Raw genomic sequence first — 16573 nt, forward strand, 5'->3', positions numbered from 1 at the left:
AATGTGAAGTCAAGTGGGCCTTAGGAAGCACCACTATGAGCAAAGCTAGTGGAGGTGATGGAATTCCAGTTGAGCTATTTCAAATCCTAAAAGATGATGCTGTGAATGTGCTCCACTCAATATGCCAGCAAATTTGGAAAACTCAGCAGTGGCCACAGGACGGGAAAAGGTCAGTTTTTATTCCAATCCCTAAGAAAGCCAATGCCAAAGAATGCTCAAATTACTGCACAATAGCACTCATCTCACATGCTAGCGAAGTAATGCTCAAAATTCTCCAAATCACGCTTCAACAGTACATGAATCGTGAACTTCCAGATGTTCAAGCTGGATTTAGAAAAGGCAGAGGAACCAGAAATCAAATTGCCAACATCCACTGGGTCATTGAAAAAGCAAGAGAGTTCCAAAAAAACATCTACTTCTGTTTTATTGACTATACCAAAGCCTTTGACTGTGTGGACCACAACAAACTGTGGAAAATTCTGAAAGAGAGGGGAGTAACAGACCACCTGACCTGCCTCTTGAGAAATCTGTATGCAGTTTAAGAAGCAACAGTTAGAACTGGACATGGAACAACAGACTGGTTCCAAATAGGAAAAGGAGTAAGTCAAGGCTGTATATTGTCACCCTGCTTATTTAACTCATGTGCAGACTGCACCATGAGAAATGCTGGGCTGGATGAAACACAAGCTGGAATCAAGATTGCCGGGAGAAAAATCAATAACCTCACATATGCAAATGACACCACCCTTATGTTAGAAAGTGAAAAAGAACTTAAGAGCCTCTTGATGAAAGTGAAAGAGGAGAATGAAAAAGTTGGCTTAAAGCTCAACATTCAGAAAACTAAGATCATGGTATATGGTCCCATCACTTCATGGAAATAGATGGGGAAACAGTGGAAACAGTGTCAGACTTTATTTTCTTGGGCTCCAAAATCACTGCAGATAGTGATTCCAGCCATGGAATTAAAAGACACTTACTCCATGGGAGAAAAGTTATGAACAACCTAGACAGCATATTAAAAAGCAGAGACATTCCTTTGCCAACAATGGTCCATCCATATTCAAGGCTATGGTTTTTCCCATAGTCATGTATGGATGTGAGAGTTGGACTATAAAGAAAGCTGAGTGCCCAAGAATTGATGCTTTTGAACTGTGGTGTTGGAGAAGACTCTTGAGAGTCCCTTGGACAGCAAGGAGATCCAATCAGTCCATCCTAAAGGAAATCAGTCCTGAATATTCATTGCAAAGACTATGTTGAAACTGAAACTCCAATAGTTGGGCCACCTGATGCATAGAGCTGACTCATTTGAAAAGACCCTGATGCTGGGAAAGATTGAAGAAGGGGAAGACAGAGGATGAGATGGTTAGATAGCATCACCAACTGGATGGACATGAGTTTGAGTGAACTCCAGGAGTTGGTGATGGACAGGGAGGCCTGGCGTGCTGCAGTCTGTTTGGTCGCAAAGAGTTGGATACAACTGAGCGACTGAACTGAACTGACCCACTCAAAGTGAAATGAAAGTCACTCAGTCGTGTCTGACTGTTTGTGACCCCACGAACTATTCAGTTCATGGAATTCTCCAGGCCAGAACACTGGAGTAGGTAGCTAGTCCCTTCAAATTCTAGTTCTAAAAGTCTAATTCTGAGACTCACACAATTAATAAGTGGAAAGTTACTTAGATTCCAGATCAGTGTGCATCTCATCTTTCATTTTGCAGTTTGGAGGAAGAGTGTGTATTAAGCAAGGATTCCTGCGCATTTCCTTCTCAAAAGGTGTGTGAGCAATGGGGTAAATTGAGACACTCTTAGATGAGCAAGGGTGACATAGGTCATCTTAAGAAGTGTGCGTCATTTTAAAGGATTAGTGTACCTCTCATGGGAGGGCCACCTGCTCTCTTTTTCTTTCTTTCCCTAACTCCAGGTGCTGGTAAGACCCTGACTTCATAGGTGGCCGTAAAGGAACCGGGCTTAATGGCAAAGTTTGCACATCTCTTAAGCAATGACAAGAACAGGTCGCCGTGAAGGCACAAAACAAATGACTTTCTATTCAGTCTGACATTTTTGAGAGCAGAGTCAGTGACTCTCTGCTCTCTGCTCTTACACATTATTTTGTTCTTTGTGGCTAGATGTACCTCTTTCTAAAAACTGTATTGTGGTTTACTATTTCTTAATCCAAGTGAGATACAGTTTCCAAAGTAAGGACACATGACTCAGTATTGGAAGCTTTCCAGATGGAGCAATGAAAAACATCCCCTGTGATCTTGGTTGGGTTCATAAACAAACCCATCCCAGAAAGGAAAAAGAATTCTGTGTCTTTCCTGTGAAGAGCTAGAAAAAGACAATTCTGGGGCAGACACTATAATTTTTTCCTATTTTTATCAATACTCGTTTACCCTAGTGCAGAAATTACTGTCAGTTACCTGAGGAAGATTAGATGTTACAATGACGGGTCAAACGGACACTAAAGGATAGAGACAGAATGCAGGTAGAGAGGAGCACAGGGTTACTTACACTGACCTTATTAGCTAAAATCTATGCCACTTTTAAATAAGACCAGACAATGACTAGCCACAAAGTAATCCTGTGAAATCAGACACTAAAATGGTTCTTACTTACGGAGAAATTACATTGCTAAATTCAAGGTGGCTGTGTCATGCCAGTAAGTCCCTTCTGTTCATTCTTTCTTAGCAATTCGTTTAGACTCAGCCCCACATCCAGATCTCATTGATCTTGGCTCTTCCTTATGTATGTATAAGGACTGTGTGTGCAAAGCACCAGAAGATGCTCACTACCCTTAGGTATAAAGCAGTACAAGCATCGTGATTAGTTTGTGGGCTTGGATCTGGTCTCTCCTTTTCTTACACATAAACTGCTTTTCACTGGGCAGAGCAGCAAACACCAGTTATTGATCTGTGTTCTATCTCCTACCTCTACCTAAAAGGTGTATCCATACAAGGTAAAGACAGCCTGTGGTCAGTTCTCATCCTCACTGTGCTCCTGGCCCAGGTGCTTGGACCACCTGTTGCCCTGTGTAACGTCTTCCCGTTCTCCAAGCCCTCGTGTTTCCGGCCCTCTGCCACCACCCGGCCTTTCCCTGGCCAAGCATTCTCCGTACTGATTTTCCCCAATGTCACCCTCCACTTCTGGTTCTCTCTGTAGTAAGAGTTCAATTTGGGGGAGTGGGGCAAGGGTGGTCACATGAGGACCCACTTCCCCATGAAGAAACTCAGACTTTCTGGGTAGATAAGCAGAGACTAAAAGAAGTGGGAGTGGAAAGGAATCACATTCAAAATTACAACTTGTTTTGAGTGAATGAAAAAACCACCTATTGTAGTTAATCAATAAACATGCTAATTCCCTGTCAGCTCTTAACTGACCCCTATTCCTATTCATGCCACAGACTGCTCCAGCTGCTCATCTGTCATAGCTTCTAGGGAAAAAAAATAACTATATGAGAACTACTTATGTTGGGTCTGTATCCATGATGCTATGAACACGGCAGCGGCTGTGGTCATCAGGGATTCGCAGATGGCCTGCGTCCTCTAACTGGACCGTCCCAGGGAAGTTTCTCCCGTGGACGGCACCCACTGGAGCTCACTCTTCTGGTTTTCTCCCTCTGTTGTTCACCACTCCCTCTGGCGTTCCTCTTCCTCGCCAACATCAGTGTGCCCAGGGTCTTCCATTCCTCCCTGCACCCTGCCCTGGGATCCTCAGCCAGGTCAGTCCCAGCTCCCCTGCCTCATGTTGAAGTCTTCTGTGAGCTCTTCCGGTCTCTGATGCTTTGACCCTGAACTTCGAACACTTCTTTCCAGTCCCCTCCCTTCTCCTCAACCCCCAAACTTCTGCTTGTTCACATTCTGTCTGTTCCATGAAATGCATCCTTCTTGAGGCCTCCAGTCATCTCCCCTTCTTTTGAATTTTCTTGTTACTTTCATATGTTCTCTTACAGCATCTCACTGAAAGTGAAAAAAACCTAAATTCAAATTACAGTTTCATTGGCGATGTGAACCTGAACAAGTATCTTGAACCCCTTTAGGCTCGGATTCCTTAATGCAAGTGAGGGTTAATAAAACTTTAGATTAGGGCTTTGAATTAGGACTTAATGTAAACTAGGAATGAGAATAGTTCCAAAACTGCTCTCAACTACTCTGAGAAGATTAAGTAAGATAAAGTGCCTTGTAGCTAACATTCACGGAGATGTCTGGGTTAACCTTTATCAGTTCAGTTCAGTCTTGTCTGACTCTTTGCGACACCATGGACTGCAGCATGCCAGGCCTCCCTGTCCATCATCAATTCCTGGGGCTTACTCAAACTCATGTCCATTGAGTCGGTGATGCCATCCAACCATCTCATCTTCTATCTTCCCCTTCTCCCGCCTTCAATCTTTCCCAGCATCAGGGTTTTTACAAATGTCAGTTCTTCGCATCATGTGGCCAAAGTACTGGAGTTTCAGCTTCAGCATTAGTCTTTCCAACGAATATTCAGGACTGATTTCCTTTAGGATGGACTGGTTGGCTCTCCTTGCTGTCCAAGGGACTCTCAAGAGTCTTCTCCAACACCACAGTTCAAAAGCATCAATTCTTTGGCGCTCAGCTTTCTTTATAGTTCAACTCTCACATCCATACATGACTATGGGAAAAACCATAGCTTTGACTAGATGGACCTTGTTGGCAAAGTAATATCTCTGCTTTTTAATATGCTGTCTAGGTTGGTCATAACTTTTCTTCCAAGGAGCAAGCGTCATTTAATTTCATGGCTGAAGTCATCATCTGCAGTGATTTTGGAGCACCAAAAAATAAAGTCTGACACTGTTTCCACTGTTTTTCCACCTATTTGCCATGAAGTGATGGGACCAAATGCCGTGATCTTAGTTTTCTGAATGTTGAGTTTTAAGCCAACTTTTTCATTCTCCTCTTTCACTTTCATCAAGAGGCTCTTTAGCTCTTCTGCGCTTTCTGCCATAGGGTGGTGTCATCTGCATATCTGATGTTATTGATACTTCTCCTGGCAATCTTGATTCCAGCTTGTGCTTCATCCAGCCCAGCATTTCTCATGATGTACTCTGCACATGAGTTAAATAAGCAGGGTGACAATATACAGCCTTGACGTACCCCTTTCCCAATTGGAATCAGTCTGTTCCATGTCCAATTCTAACTGTTGCTTCTTAACCTGCATATAGATTTCTCAAGAGGCAGGTCAGGTGGTCTGGTATTCCCATCTCTTTCAGAATTTTCCACAGTTTGTTGTGGTCCATACAGTCAAAGGCTTTGGTATAGTCAATAAAGCAGAAGTAGATGTTTTTCTGGAACTCTCTTGCTTTTTTGATGATCCAATGGATGTTGGTAATTTGATCTCTGGTTCTTCTGCCTTTTCTAGAGCCAGCTTGAACATCTAGAAGTTCACAGTTCACGTACTGTTGAAGCCTGGCTTGGAGAATTTTGAGCATTACTTCGCTAGCCTGTGAGATGAGTGCAATTGTGCAGTAGTTTGAGCATTCCTTGGCATTGCCTTTCTTAGGGATTGGAATAAAAACGGACATTTTCCAGTCCTGTGGCCACTGCTGAGTTTTCCAAATTTGCTGGCATATTGAGTGGAGCACATTCACAGCATCATCTTTTAGGATTTGAAATAGCTCAACTGGAATTCCATCACCTCCACTAGGTGTGCTCATAGTGATGCTTCCTAAGGCCCACTTGACTTCTCATTCCAGGATGTGTGGATCGAGGTGAGTGATCACACCATCATGGTAATCTGGGTCATGAAGACCTTTTTTGTATAGTTCTTCTGTGTATTCTTGCCACCTCTTCTTAATATCTTCTGCTTCTGTTACGTCCATACTATTTCTGTCCTTTATTGTGCCCATCTTTGCATGAAATGTTCCCTTGGTATCTCTAATTTTCTTGAAGAGATCTCTAGTCTTTCCCATTCTGTTGTTTTTCTCTGTTTCTCTGCATTGATCGCTGAGGGAGGCTTTCTTATCTCTCCGTGCTAACCTTTATACATTATCTCATTTACAACTTACAATAATCCAATTGTTTTAGGACTCTTATCTATATTACCTGGATGTTAGCGGTTAGAGACTGGGATTCCACTATAAGCCCCTGAACCGATTTGTGTGACTTTGACCAAGGTCTTTCAACTTGCTGGAACTTATTTTCACAGCTATAAAATGGGGATACCAATGGCTCTAAATTAGAGGGTTACTATGAGGCTTAAACAACATAGTACATGAAATGAATGGTGCTTAATGCCTAGAACATAGAAAGGGCTCGATAAATGGTAAGTACCTTGTGTGTTTCGTTGAGAGTATTCTTTTATTTCGAATCCTATGTGGGGACGGGGTGGGGTTGGGGAAGGAAAGAGACGCACTTAAATGTGTGGCAGCACTCCTCCTGAGTGAGGACTCCTATGTATGTGTCTTAAGTGCTCTGATGGTGATAAAGACAGGTCTGCTTCCATGGCACTAACAGCCTACTTTGAAAGAACATAAAATTAATCCCAACTTGGCAAATGACAGTCTGGGCAAATTCCAGTCCCCTGCCTGTTTTTGTAAATCAAGTTTTATTGCCCACATCCCTGCTCATTTGTTCTGTTAGCTATTGGGGCTACAATAGCAGAGTTGAATAGTTAGGACACAGACCATGTGGCCTGAAAAATTGAAAATATTAACTGTTGGCCCTTGCCAGAAAAAGTTTGCTTTTCTGAAACTGATGACTAACATACTGAGATGAGTATTAGGAAGAAATCAAAAAGTGTGATTGAAAGAATTCAAAAGAGGAACCAGGGGCCATATTACACAGAATTCACTGACCACGGAAAGGCTGTGAGTTTTACTCTAAGTACATTATAAAGCCTTGGGAAGTTTTTAATTTACTTTTGTATTTGTACTAGTTTGGGGGTATTTGTGTATTATTTAGAAGAGGCGGCTACTTTTATTTTGAAATACAGCAACTGTGCAAATGAATACATGACATGCAACATACATTTTAACAGACTGTTATAAAATAAATACCACAGAGGTTAAGAAATAGAACATCAGCACCCCAGAAGCCGCCACCCACATTCTTATCCCATCACAGCCTCCTCCTGCCTCCTTCTGGTGTTATAATAGCTTTCTTTACATTATTTTCCTGTGTTTTTTTTAAAATAGCCTCACTATCTAATTTTATAATCCTAGTTTAGTGCTACCTGGTTATGATGAATTCTATTGTCTTTGCATAAGCTACAGCTTAGCAACTAAAATCCTAGGGTTATACCCTACAGAAATGTACATATATGTATGTGTACCAGGAAACATATATAAGGTTTATAGCAGCTTTGTTTGCAACAGCCCCACCCTGGAAACAACCCATGCTTCCATCCACAGGAGAACGGATAACCGAATTATGATCCAGGCATATGGAATAATATATAGAAATGAAAACAAATGAACTACAGTTATATACAACAATATGAATGAATCTTTAAAACCTAGCTATGAGCTTCAGAGAGTCTCTTGAGAGTCCCTTGGACTGTAAGGAGATCAAACCAGTCAATCCTAAAGGAAATCAACCCTGAATATTCATTGGTTAGGACTGATGTTGAAGCTCCAACACTTTGGCCACCTGATGAGAATAGCTGACTCATTTGAAAAGACCCTGATGTTGGGAAAGGTTGAGGGCAGGAGGAGAAGCGGGTGACAAGGATGAGACAGTTGGATGGCATCACTGACTCAATGGACATGAGTGTGAGCAAACTCCAGGAGACAGTGAAGGACAGGGAAGCCATGGGGTCACAAAGAGTTGCACACAACTTAGCGACTGAACAACAGATGAACTTTGGAGGGTTTGAAGCTGGGGAATGGAACAACACGATCCAATTTACATTTTAAAAGATGGTTGAGAATGCTGTGTAGAAAACTGAGCCTGTGGGGAAAGCGCAGAAGTGGAGACTTGCAAGGCTTCTGCAATATTCCATGGGCGGCATGTCAGCGGGTAGATTAGAGTGGTGGTGGTGGGAAGTGGAGGGATGTGGGGTGTATGCTGGAAGCAGAATGGATAGATTCACTGATGGACTGGATGTAAGTATAAGAAAGGGAGATTGCACAGAACCACAGGTTGTGGCTTGGGTGATGGAGCTGTTTACTGACCTGGAAAAGGGTGGGAAGAAACACTGTTTGCAGGGTATGTTTAGGGCAGGCTGAGACATCTGTGAGATTCTGAATAGACACGGCAAGTACATGGCTGGGTAAGTGGGCAGTGTGGCTGAAGATCACTAAACCATTCCAATTCCAAAGACAGGCTAACAAAGACAGAACGGACTCTGAAAATCAAGACTTCTATCTCAGCCCACAAGTCTTTTTCGTTTAGCTGGAAATTCTTTTAAATTCATGAACTATTCTTTGAGCTGTAGGTGCCTCTTAGGAGAGTCATTATAAAGGTGTTTAGTGATTCACTGTGTCGCCTAGGGCTGTCTCAGTGAGGAGGGGTACAATGGCCGGAACAGGGAGCACGGGAGGCACATTGTCTTCATCTTGTCTGTTCTCAGAAACCTGTATACAACTCTCCTTTCCTTGAGTCTCCTCTGTTTGGTTGCAGCTGTGCAAACACATACTGAAGAGCTGTTTTGTTCCAGGCCCTGTACTAGGCTCTAGGGAGACAACAGAGACTAAGATTAGGTCTCTGCATCTGGTATTTCATTTTGACTTTATTGCTGAGTGTGCATGTTAAGTCACTTTAGGTGTGTCTGACTCTTTGAATTCTATTGACCATAGCCTGCCAGGCTCCTCAGTCCATGGGATTCTCTAGGCAAGAATACTGGAGTGGGTTGCCATGCCAGAGTAGCATGCAATTATGTAGTATCTGTTTGAAAGGTCATTTGTAAGCAGAGAAACATCAGGCAAGAAGTTAGATTTTATGATTTTACAGGTATTTATAAAATGGTAAGATTTCAAGTGAAGGGCAGTCTCTGCATAGCAACCAGGACTCCCTTGGGCCACCTGGAGGCAAACTAATCTTCAAGGCTTCCTTCCAGATCTGTAAAGCTAAAAACATGATAGTCTGATGTATTTATTAGGATGACTAGGAGATCAGGATAGTCCAAAGCACTTGGTGAGAAGAAGTGCTATAGGGCATCTCCCCCAATATCTGGCTTTGTGTTTCCCAAAATAATTTCTTCAACTTTTTTGAATTTCAGATTGTGCCAAATGAAATTCTACTTTTTCTCCCCTGATTAAGAATACTTGGATATATTTGCTAAAATTACTTGCTTTGAGTTCTTAAAATCCATTCTACATTATGTTTATAGCTCTTCTACGTGAATGTGAATCTTGGTCTTTTGCCAAGGTGATCAGAGGACCATCTCTTGTAGTTTCATTGGGTCTTTAAAAAAGAATGATTATTACTTTGTGACAAGTTTCAATTTGTTCCTTTTCCTAAGCACACTTTTTTTTTTTGAAGCTCAAAAAAAAGTTCAATCTTGGGTTCTAATGTAAGAACACAGCTCATGTTACCATAGTTGTGAAAGAGATGACCTAATGCCACAGACTGGCAGATGTGTCTTCTTGTCCCACTCTGCCACTAACCTGGTTGGGCAAGTCACACAACATTTATTTGGGCTTTACTTCTCATCAGTATAATGAAGAGCTTGGGCTATAGGATACTGATCTGCCATTTTAGTTCTTTAAAATTTGTGGTTTGTTTCCATTAGGCACTGATTTTGATGCAAAAGTGAGCCGGTTACGACTCTCTCATATTATCAGATGAAACATCAGTGCTTTATTATATCTCAAAGCTACACCTATCTGACAATTATTTTTATTTTTTTAGACTTTTAAAAATGTTTTTATGAATAACGTATCCAAAGATTTTGACCCACCACACAAAGAAAGAATCTCATTTAAAAGAAAAAAAAAAATACACACACACACACACAGATTTTTATGAGTTTACATTCTGAGAGGCTCAAGCCTGATCTCAAGCCTTTAGATATCTACTGCTTCAATTCCAAAGGACCACTTGATAGCAGTTTTAGTACATAAAACTTTTTTCCTGGGTCAGACAGATTTATTCTGCTTCATGAACCTCTTCTTTGCTCCTCGAGGGATCTGGAATCCAGTTTCCAGATTTTTGGATTTCCTTTAATAGGAAACGTCACAAAAACCTGGTAGGCTATAGTATTCCTATCTGACAATTATTTCTAAGTGTACTTAGATTCTTAGCATTTTCTTTTAATATCTTAGGGTCTACATTTGATCCTGAAGAGCTTCTGCAGTCTTATCTGAATTGTAACTAACCGGGAATTAAATAATTCTTCCCAGCAAGAGTTGTCTCACCCAGTTGTCTCAGAAACCTGTTCAGTGGAGTCCTATTTTCACAGAGCTGCCTTTTGGGGTTTTACTTTCCATGACTTCATTCCAGGTCTCATTATGTCCCATCTGCAGTTCTTTAGATTTATTGCTATAACCCAACCCACTAGAATTTTGCAAGCTAAAATAACATGATTATACATTCTTAAAAATTGACAAAATACATTTTCTAGGAATTTGCAATGTAAAATCACTGTTGAATCAAAGCCAATGGTGACTCTTGGGAGCAGGACTCAAACTAGAAGACAACTTGAATCTTAATCTCAATTTTCTTCTTTTATTCCTCTCCCTCCTTTCCTTTCCTTCTTTCCTTTCTCTTTCTTCCTTCCCCCAATTTAGTTTTTTCTTTCTTTTTAATGACAAACTGAATTGCAAAACTTAAAACTCTTAAGTGGTACTGGAATCAACATTAATTTTGCATGTATATTAATTTTATATGCATGTAACATATTTTCTGGGAAAGAAAAAAGTAGAGCATTAAGATGTCTGTGAATCAGTCTGGCCCTCCAAGTAGGTCTGCTTGCCCCTTACCCATACGACATGTGAACTCATCACCTGCCTTAAACACATGGCTTTATCTCTGCTGTGCTGACACGTCAGCCTTTGTTTAGCTCTATAACTTGGCTCCATTGTTTCCTTAGGCCATTCACTGATAACATTTAGCCTTGTTTTTCTGAAAAATTTTTTTGAGAAATTAATCAACATTGCTTTTTTTTTTTTTTAACTTAGACTAATTTCTCACTATGGACCAAGGCAAGAGGACAAAGAGAAAGCAAAAATTAAAAAGAAAGGTAGAGAAAAAGAGACTACTTTTGGCACTACTCCCTCAATGTTCACTTGATTTTTATAATTCAGATTATATTTTCCCATGTTACAAACTCATTCTTCTTGAGAAAAACTGACAGCATAATTTGCTTATTATTTTTATTTGCTTTTAAAAGCTGTTGATATTCTTAGCACCTGGGATACCTGAAGATCTTACTAATTCTCACATAGATTCACAATATGCTGTGGTTTCATGGAATTAAACATTTGTTTCCATTCAGAAGGGCTTAATGAAACCAGCAGCACCAAATCAGATCACAGTGGCGAAGCTCTGGCAAATCTACTAGAGAAATGAGTCAGATGTAAATACTATCTTTGCAGTTGTAGGGTTCCTTTTCAAATTAAACTTTCAAAATGATTTGTTGTAGGATTTGGAGTAAAATAGAAATGCTAGCGCATGCAGCAGAGAATGATACAAGTATGTGATAAAGGGCTAATGTGGTTTACTGGACCTCATGAAGGCAAAATTTAGGGACATTACCTGACAGTAATATTAATAGGACTCAATTAAATATATATTATAATCTCAACAGTATTTTTATCTTCAATTATAGATTTTTAGTATCTTCTATGGACAACACAAGAGCCCTGATTGACTCTGCTTTGATCAGACTATACCTTGAATATGGTGCTCAGTTCTGGCCACCTCAGTGGAGATGGATACAGACACGCTGAAATGGACATAGGAGACTGACCATGATGGTAAGGGAACAGGGGGAGGAAGTGTCCATAATATGACTGAAGGAAAAAACACTGACAAGAAACATGAAAAGTGTTTTTAAATATCAGAAGGATTATTATGTGAATGAGGCAGCTTTTGTTCTAAATAGTGCCAAATTGATCAGAGCCTGAGTTACTGAGTTAAAGCCTGAATCAGTGACAAAGTGCTCCATAAAAATGAAGAATTTTTAAAGCCAGAGTTGTTCATAGGAATAGGCAGACCGAGAATTGGGGAACTCACATGGAGGCATCTGGGCAAAGGATCTCCTAACAGAGGTTATTCCAGCACTAAGTGATGGTTGTTCAGATTGAATGACCTTTAACCAACCCCATTTCAACATTAAATTCTACACATTATGAAATCAAGAGCCATTTGCTTCCAGGAGCCCCTGGACACATACAAGGGCTAAAAGATAGATAAAATGAGAATGAAAATTTGCTTGTTCATTTCAAGTTCCCAAGCTGATATAAATCTAAAAGAAATAATTTTCATTTCTAGTTAAACAGCTAAGTGAATTATCTTTAAGAGATGCAAAATTTCTTCTTTTTGGAAATTAAGGTTTTCCACATGTATAAGGTTGTTATAATGTCCATTCAAACTTGGCCTCTCATCAGTGCAGCTCTTTGGGGATATTCTGTTAGAAATTAGCACATTTTTAGGTCTTTGATTGTCATATTATATTTCATAACAATTTTATTTGAAAATGTACATTTTACATCACATTTTCTGTGTGTATGCATCTCTGTGAGACCATCATTTTTCTTTTTGCTTCTGCACATGAGAAATTACTCTGACAATGCTGCAAAAGAAAGCACTGAAATATAATATGACAGTAAGGCATATTACTCATTGCATCCTAAAGATGATACAAATATTATCCATTGGGGGATTAACAGAAATAAATATATAGTTGATGGTTTACAGAAAAAGAAAGAAAAATGATGAGTATATGCCTTTAACATTTATCAAAACTACATTCACAAACAATGAGACAGGTACTTTCAAGTCCCTAAATTACCAAGTCCCTAAACCATCAAGACATAAGCATTCCTAAGAGGGCAGTTCTGGTCACAATGCACTTACAGGAGGAAGCCCCTGGTCACCGAAAAAGCTAAAGTGACTTTGGATCAGGTAGGCTTTCCCACTACTTAGGTTTCCACTGAAAACTGGACAAGCCAAAGAAGGAACCAATAATTGCAATAAAGGTGACCTAGAGGCAAAGAAAGAGTAGCTGCGCTAAGACTGATCCAAAAGAAAAAAACAACATGAGAGATGGCAAATGGAGAAGCAAAAAGACAGAACATTGTTTGGGAGAGTCAAATGATGCAGGAAAGAAACATAAATATATATTCCACTCTAAGTAAACATTTCAGTAAAATGCCAACATCTGCCATCTTTATATTTATTCACTGTAAACATGTCAGTTTTTCAATGAACAATAAAGATATAATTTCATTAATATATCTACATACCATGACCTGCTTAAATGCACTAATTTTTAAGTGAGGCAGGAAACTAAAAGGTTCTTTTAAGCACATGAAGAATAGGTATAATCATCTATATTTTGTCTCTTTCATGAAATTAAGATTGAAAATTTATATTTTGAAAGCAAGTTTTTTCAGGTTGGCTTTTCATTATGAGTTCAAGATCAAAAATAGCTTTCACTGCAAAGCTTAGAGTACATCCCAGAATGGGCATTTAAGCCCTTCCTCATAAACCTTCACTTACTTATAAAAAAAAATTTTAGATATAAGCAGATTTTCTTTTCTAGATTTTCAAATGTAAGCAATCAAAATATCACTTTTTTACTTAATAGCAGCAAATAGAAAGAAAGTAATCCTGATAAGTAGTGACACTTGTATTTTCAAGCAGGAAAATGGGTTCAAGGGGAGGGCACTCAAAGAGACCAAAAGAAGACAGTGATATCAAATACATATTGTTTAAATGATACATTAATTAATAATCACAGGATAAAATGAAAAGTTAGTAACTCAGGGAAGGGTTATATTTCAAGATAAGAAATGGAAGATAAAACTGGTAGTTAAATTTTATCACAATAAAAATTCGCAAATACCTTCTTCAACATCTGAGATATATTCGCCATCACTGAGCATTTCAGGGGCGTTGGCTTTACGAACTGCATGATTTAAGTGAACAATGTAAGTGTGAAAAGTGCATACTGTTGATACTACAACAAAACATATTAATGCTTCTAAAAACATTTTTGCAATCAATTTCCTTCAGGAAACAAATACACAGTCATTCTTTGTTACAACAAACTCAAAGGAGGTTTTCATACCTTCATCATCAGACATATCAAGAACTTCATTCATAGTTTCTGGAACATTCATTTTGTGCTTCTCTATGACAGTCTAGTAACAAAAAAAGCAGTCACTTTAGTATGAGTAAACAGCACATTTTACTGAGACTATTCATTTCTTCCTAAAATAATCTATAGGTTTACTGTGGGATTTATGTGTGGGATTGATGAATACCTTAAAGCTCCCGCCTACAAAATAACATTAAAAATATCCTTTAGTAGCACTGAAGTCCTCATCATATACATGGCAGAGAATGAATACAAGGTGAAAGAGTTCTAGTGTCAAAGCACATCAGCTTAAAAGATTTAGGTCCTGAATAAAGTTTTTTCAAAGGAAAGGAGAGAGACACTGCCTCTCTTAGTCTATTGCTACACTTTTTCATGGTCTGATGAACCTGCCACCCCACTCCACTAAAAGTCCTAGCTGAAGGTAAACCAGATGAAAGGCAAGAAATATGTCTTTGTTGCTTCTGCCAAGCCAGCCATTTCTTTGTTTTTCCTCCTATGTGTATGTTTTAATTTCTAAAACAAAATATTAAGATTTTAAAACATAACTTTTACAATTATATGTTTGCAGAAAATATTTTAGAGATGATGCATTTGCAGAATAATTTGAACATCTACAAAATCTTAAAAATGGTGTATTAAAGAGCAAAGGCTTTACTGAATTTTTACTTGTTCTTTGATAACTTTTACCTAGATAGATTGTATCTATCCAAAGGACACTGACAGTATTACTTGTTTGAAAATATGAATGACTTAATATGTTTTAGTTTTAAAATGAGTCCTCTTTTAATCTGAGCAAATGAAAGACGAGTAGTACAAGTCACGTTGAAATAAAGCATTACTTGGTATTTTCCCAGCATGTAATACTGTAATTGAACATTAAAAAAATGAGTATTTTGTATTAGAACAGTTTTAGATTTACACAAAAATTGTAAGGGTAGTAGAATTTCACCCCATTTCCCTTATTATTAGCATACATTAGCAAGGTACGTTTGTTGCAATTAATGAGTCAATATTGATTTGTTATTATTAAAGTCTATATTTTATTCAGCTTTCCTTAGTTTTTGCCAAATATCCTTTTAGTGTTCTAGCATCTCATCCAGGATACCAAGTTCTCTTTAGTTGTCAATCTCCTTAGGCTCCTATAGCTGTGACAGTTTCTCAGACTTTCCATGTTTTTAATGACCTTGACAGTTTCAGGGTGAACTACTCAGGTATTTTGTAGAATGTCCCTAAACTGAGATTTTCTCATGTTTTTCTCATTGATTAGACTGGGATTATACGTTTTGGGGGAGGAATATCACCATGGTAAAATGCCATTTTCATCATATCACATGAAGGATATGTACCATCAACATGATTTATGGGTGTTGATGTGCTTGGTCAACAGGCTGTTGATCAGTTTTCTTCATCACAGAATTACTCTACTTCCCTCAGTCTCTGTACTGTTTTCTCTGGAGGGAAGTTACTATACTCAGATATACTTCAGCAGTGGGGAATCATGTTCTACCTCCCTGATGGTGAAGCATTTTCATCAATTATTTGGAATTCTTTTGACAGAGGAATTAATCTTTTATTCTCTAGTTATTCATTTATCTGTATCAGTAAGAATGTATAGATATATGTTTTATACTTTGCACCTGTACCCCAATTCCATTGTATTTCTTTTGCTCAAATTGTTCCAGCTTTGGCCACTGGGAACTCTTTCAGTGGATTCCTGTGTCCCTTTAATATTAATATATCTCATCATTTTATATATGTGTACTTATTTATATGGCAGTTGTTGGGGGGAATCCTTTATGGCACTACAAGAGGTTCCAGGCTCATCTTGTATATTTCCTGCCCCAGCTCTAGATTTTTTGTCACTTCTCCAAGGAGGCCTGATTTCCTTTATCAGAGAATGCTATTAGAAATCAACATCTGAGTGACTGAAGTGCTCTGATGGAAATTTTAAACAATGCAATTTAAATAGCTTAATTTGTATGTTTTGTATATCCAGTTCTAGTTACTCAGTTTCCTATTCAGCCATGACTGTAAAGTCATTAACTAAAGCACCTTTCTCAGAATTTCCATATTAAACATGGCACTCCTATCAAAGATGTCGTCGTTTTTTTGGCCAAGCTGCACCACATATGAGGTCTTATTTCTGTACCAGGGATAGAACCCGTGCCCCCTGGCAGTGGAAGTGCAAAGTCTTGACCACTGGACCGTCAGGGAAGTCCTGATGCAGTCTGATTTTTAAGGTTGCTGAAAAATTGACGTCTGCTTATGGGGACAGTGGCTGCTGGGGCTTCCATAGCTGCTGAAGAAAGACCCGCCAGTGGTGGAGGCTGCTCTGTGCTTGCTTAGTTTAGGAT

The 16573-nt window shown here is 39.0% G+C and overlaps 1 protein-coding gene across 1 annotated transcript in view; it reads right to left on the reverse strand.

Moving 5' to 3' along the window:
* Positions 1-16573, reverse strand: part of ANK3 (ankyrin 3) — a 366098-nt gene that overhangs the window by 124034 nt on the left and 225491 nt on the right. Inside the window, exons 22-23 of the mRNA XM_065922389.1 lie at positions 14190-14262; positions 13965-14027 (exon numbers count right to left, since the gene is read on the reverse strand). Coding sequence (XP_065778461.1) covers positions 13965-14027; positions 14190-14262 — 136 coding nt within the window. The remainder of the gene's footprint in view (positions 1-13964; positions 14028-14189; positions 14263-16573) is intronic.

Source organism: Muntiacus reevesi, chromosome 2 (genome assembly GCF_963930625.1).
Source record: "Muntiacus reevesi chromosome 2, mMunRee1.1, whole genome shotgun sequence".
In the NCBI taxonomy this organism is placed as follows: Eukaryota; Metazoa; Chordata; class Mammalia; order Artiodactyla; family Cervidae; genus Muntiacus; species Muntiacus reevesi.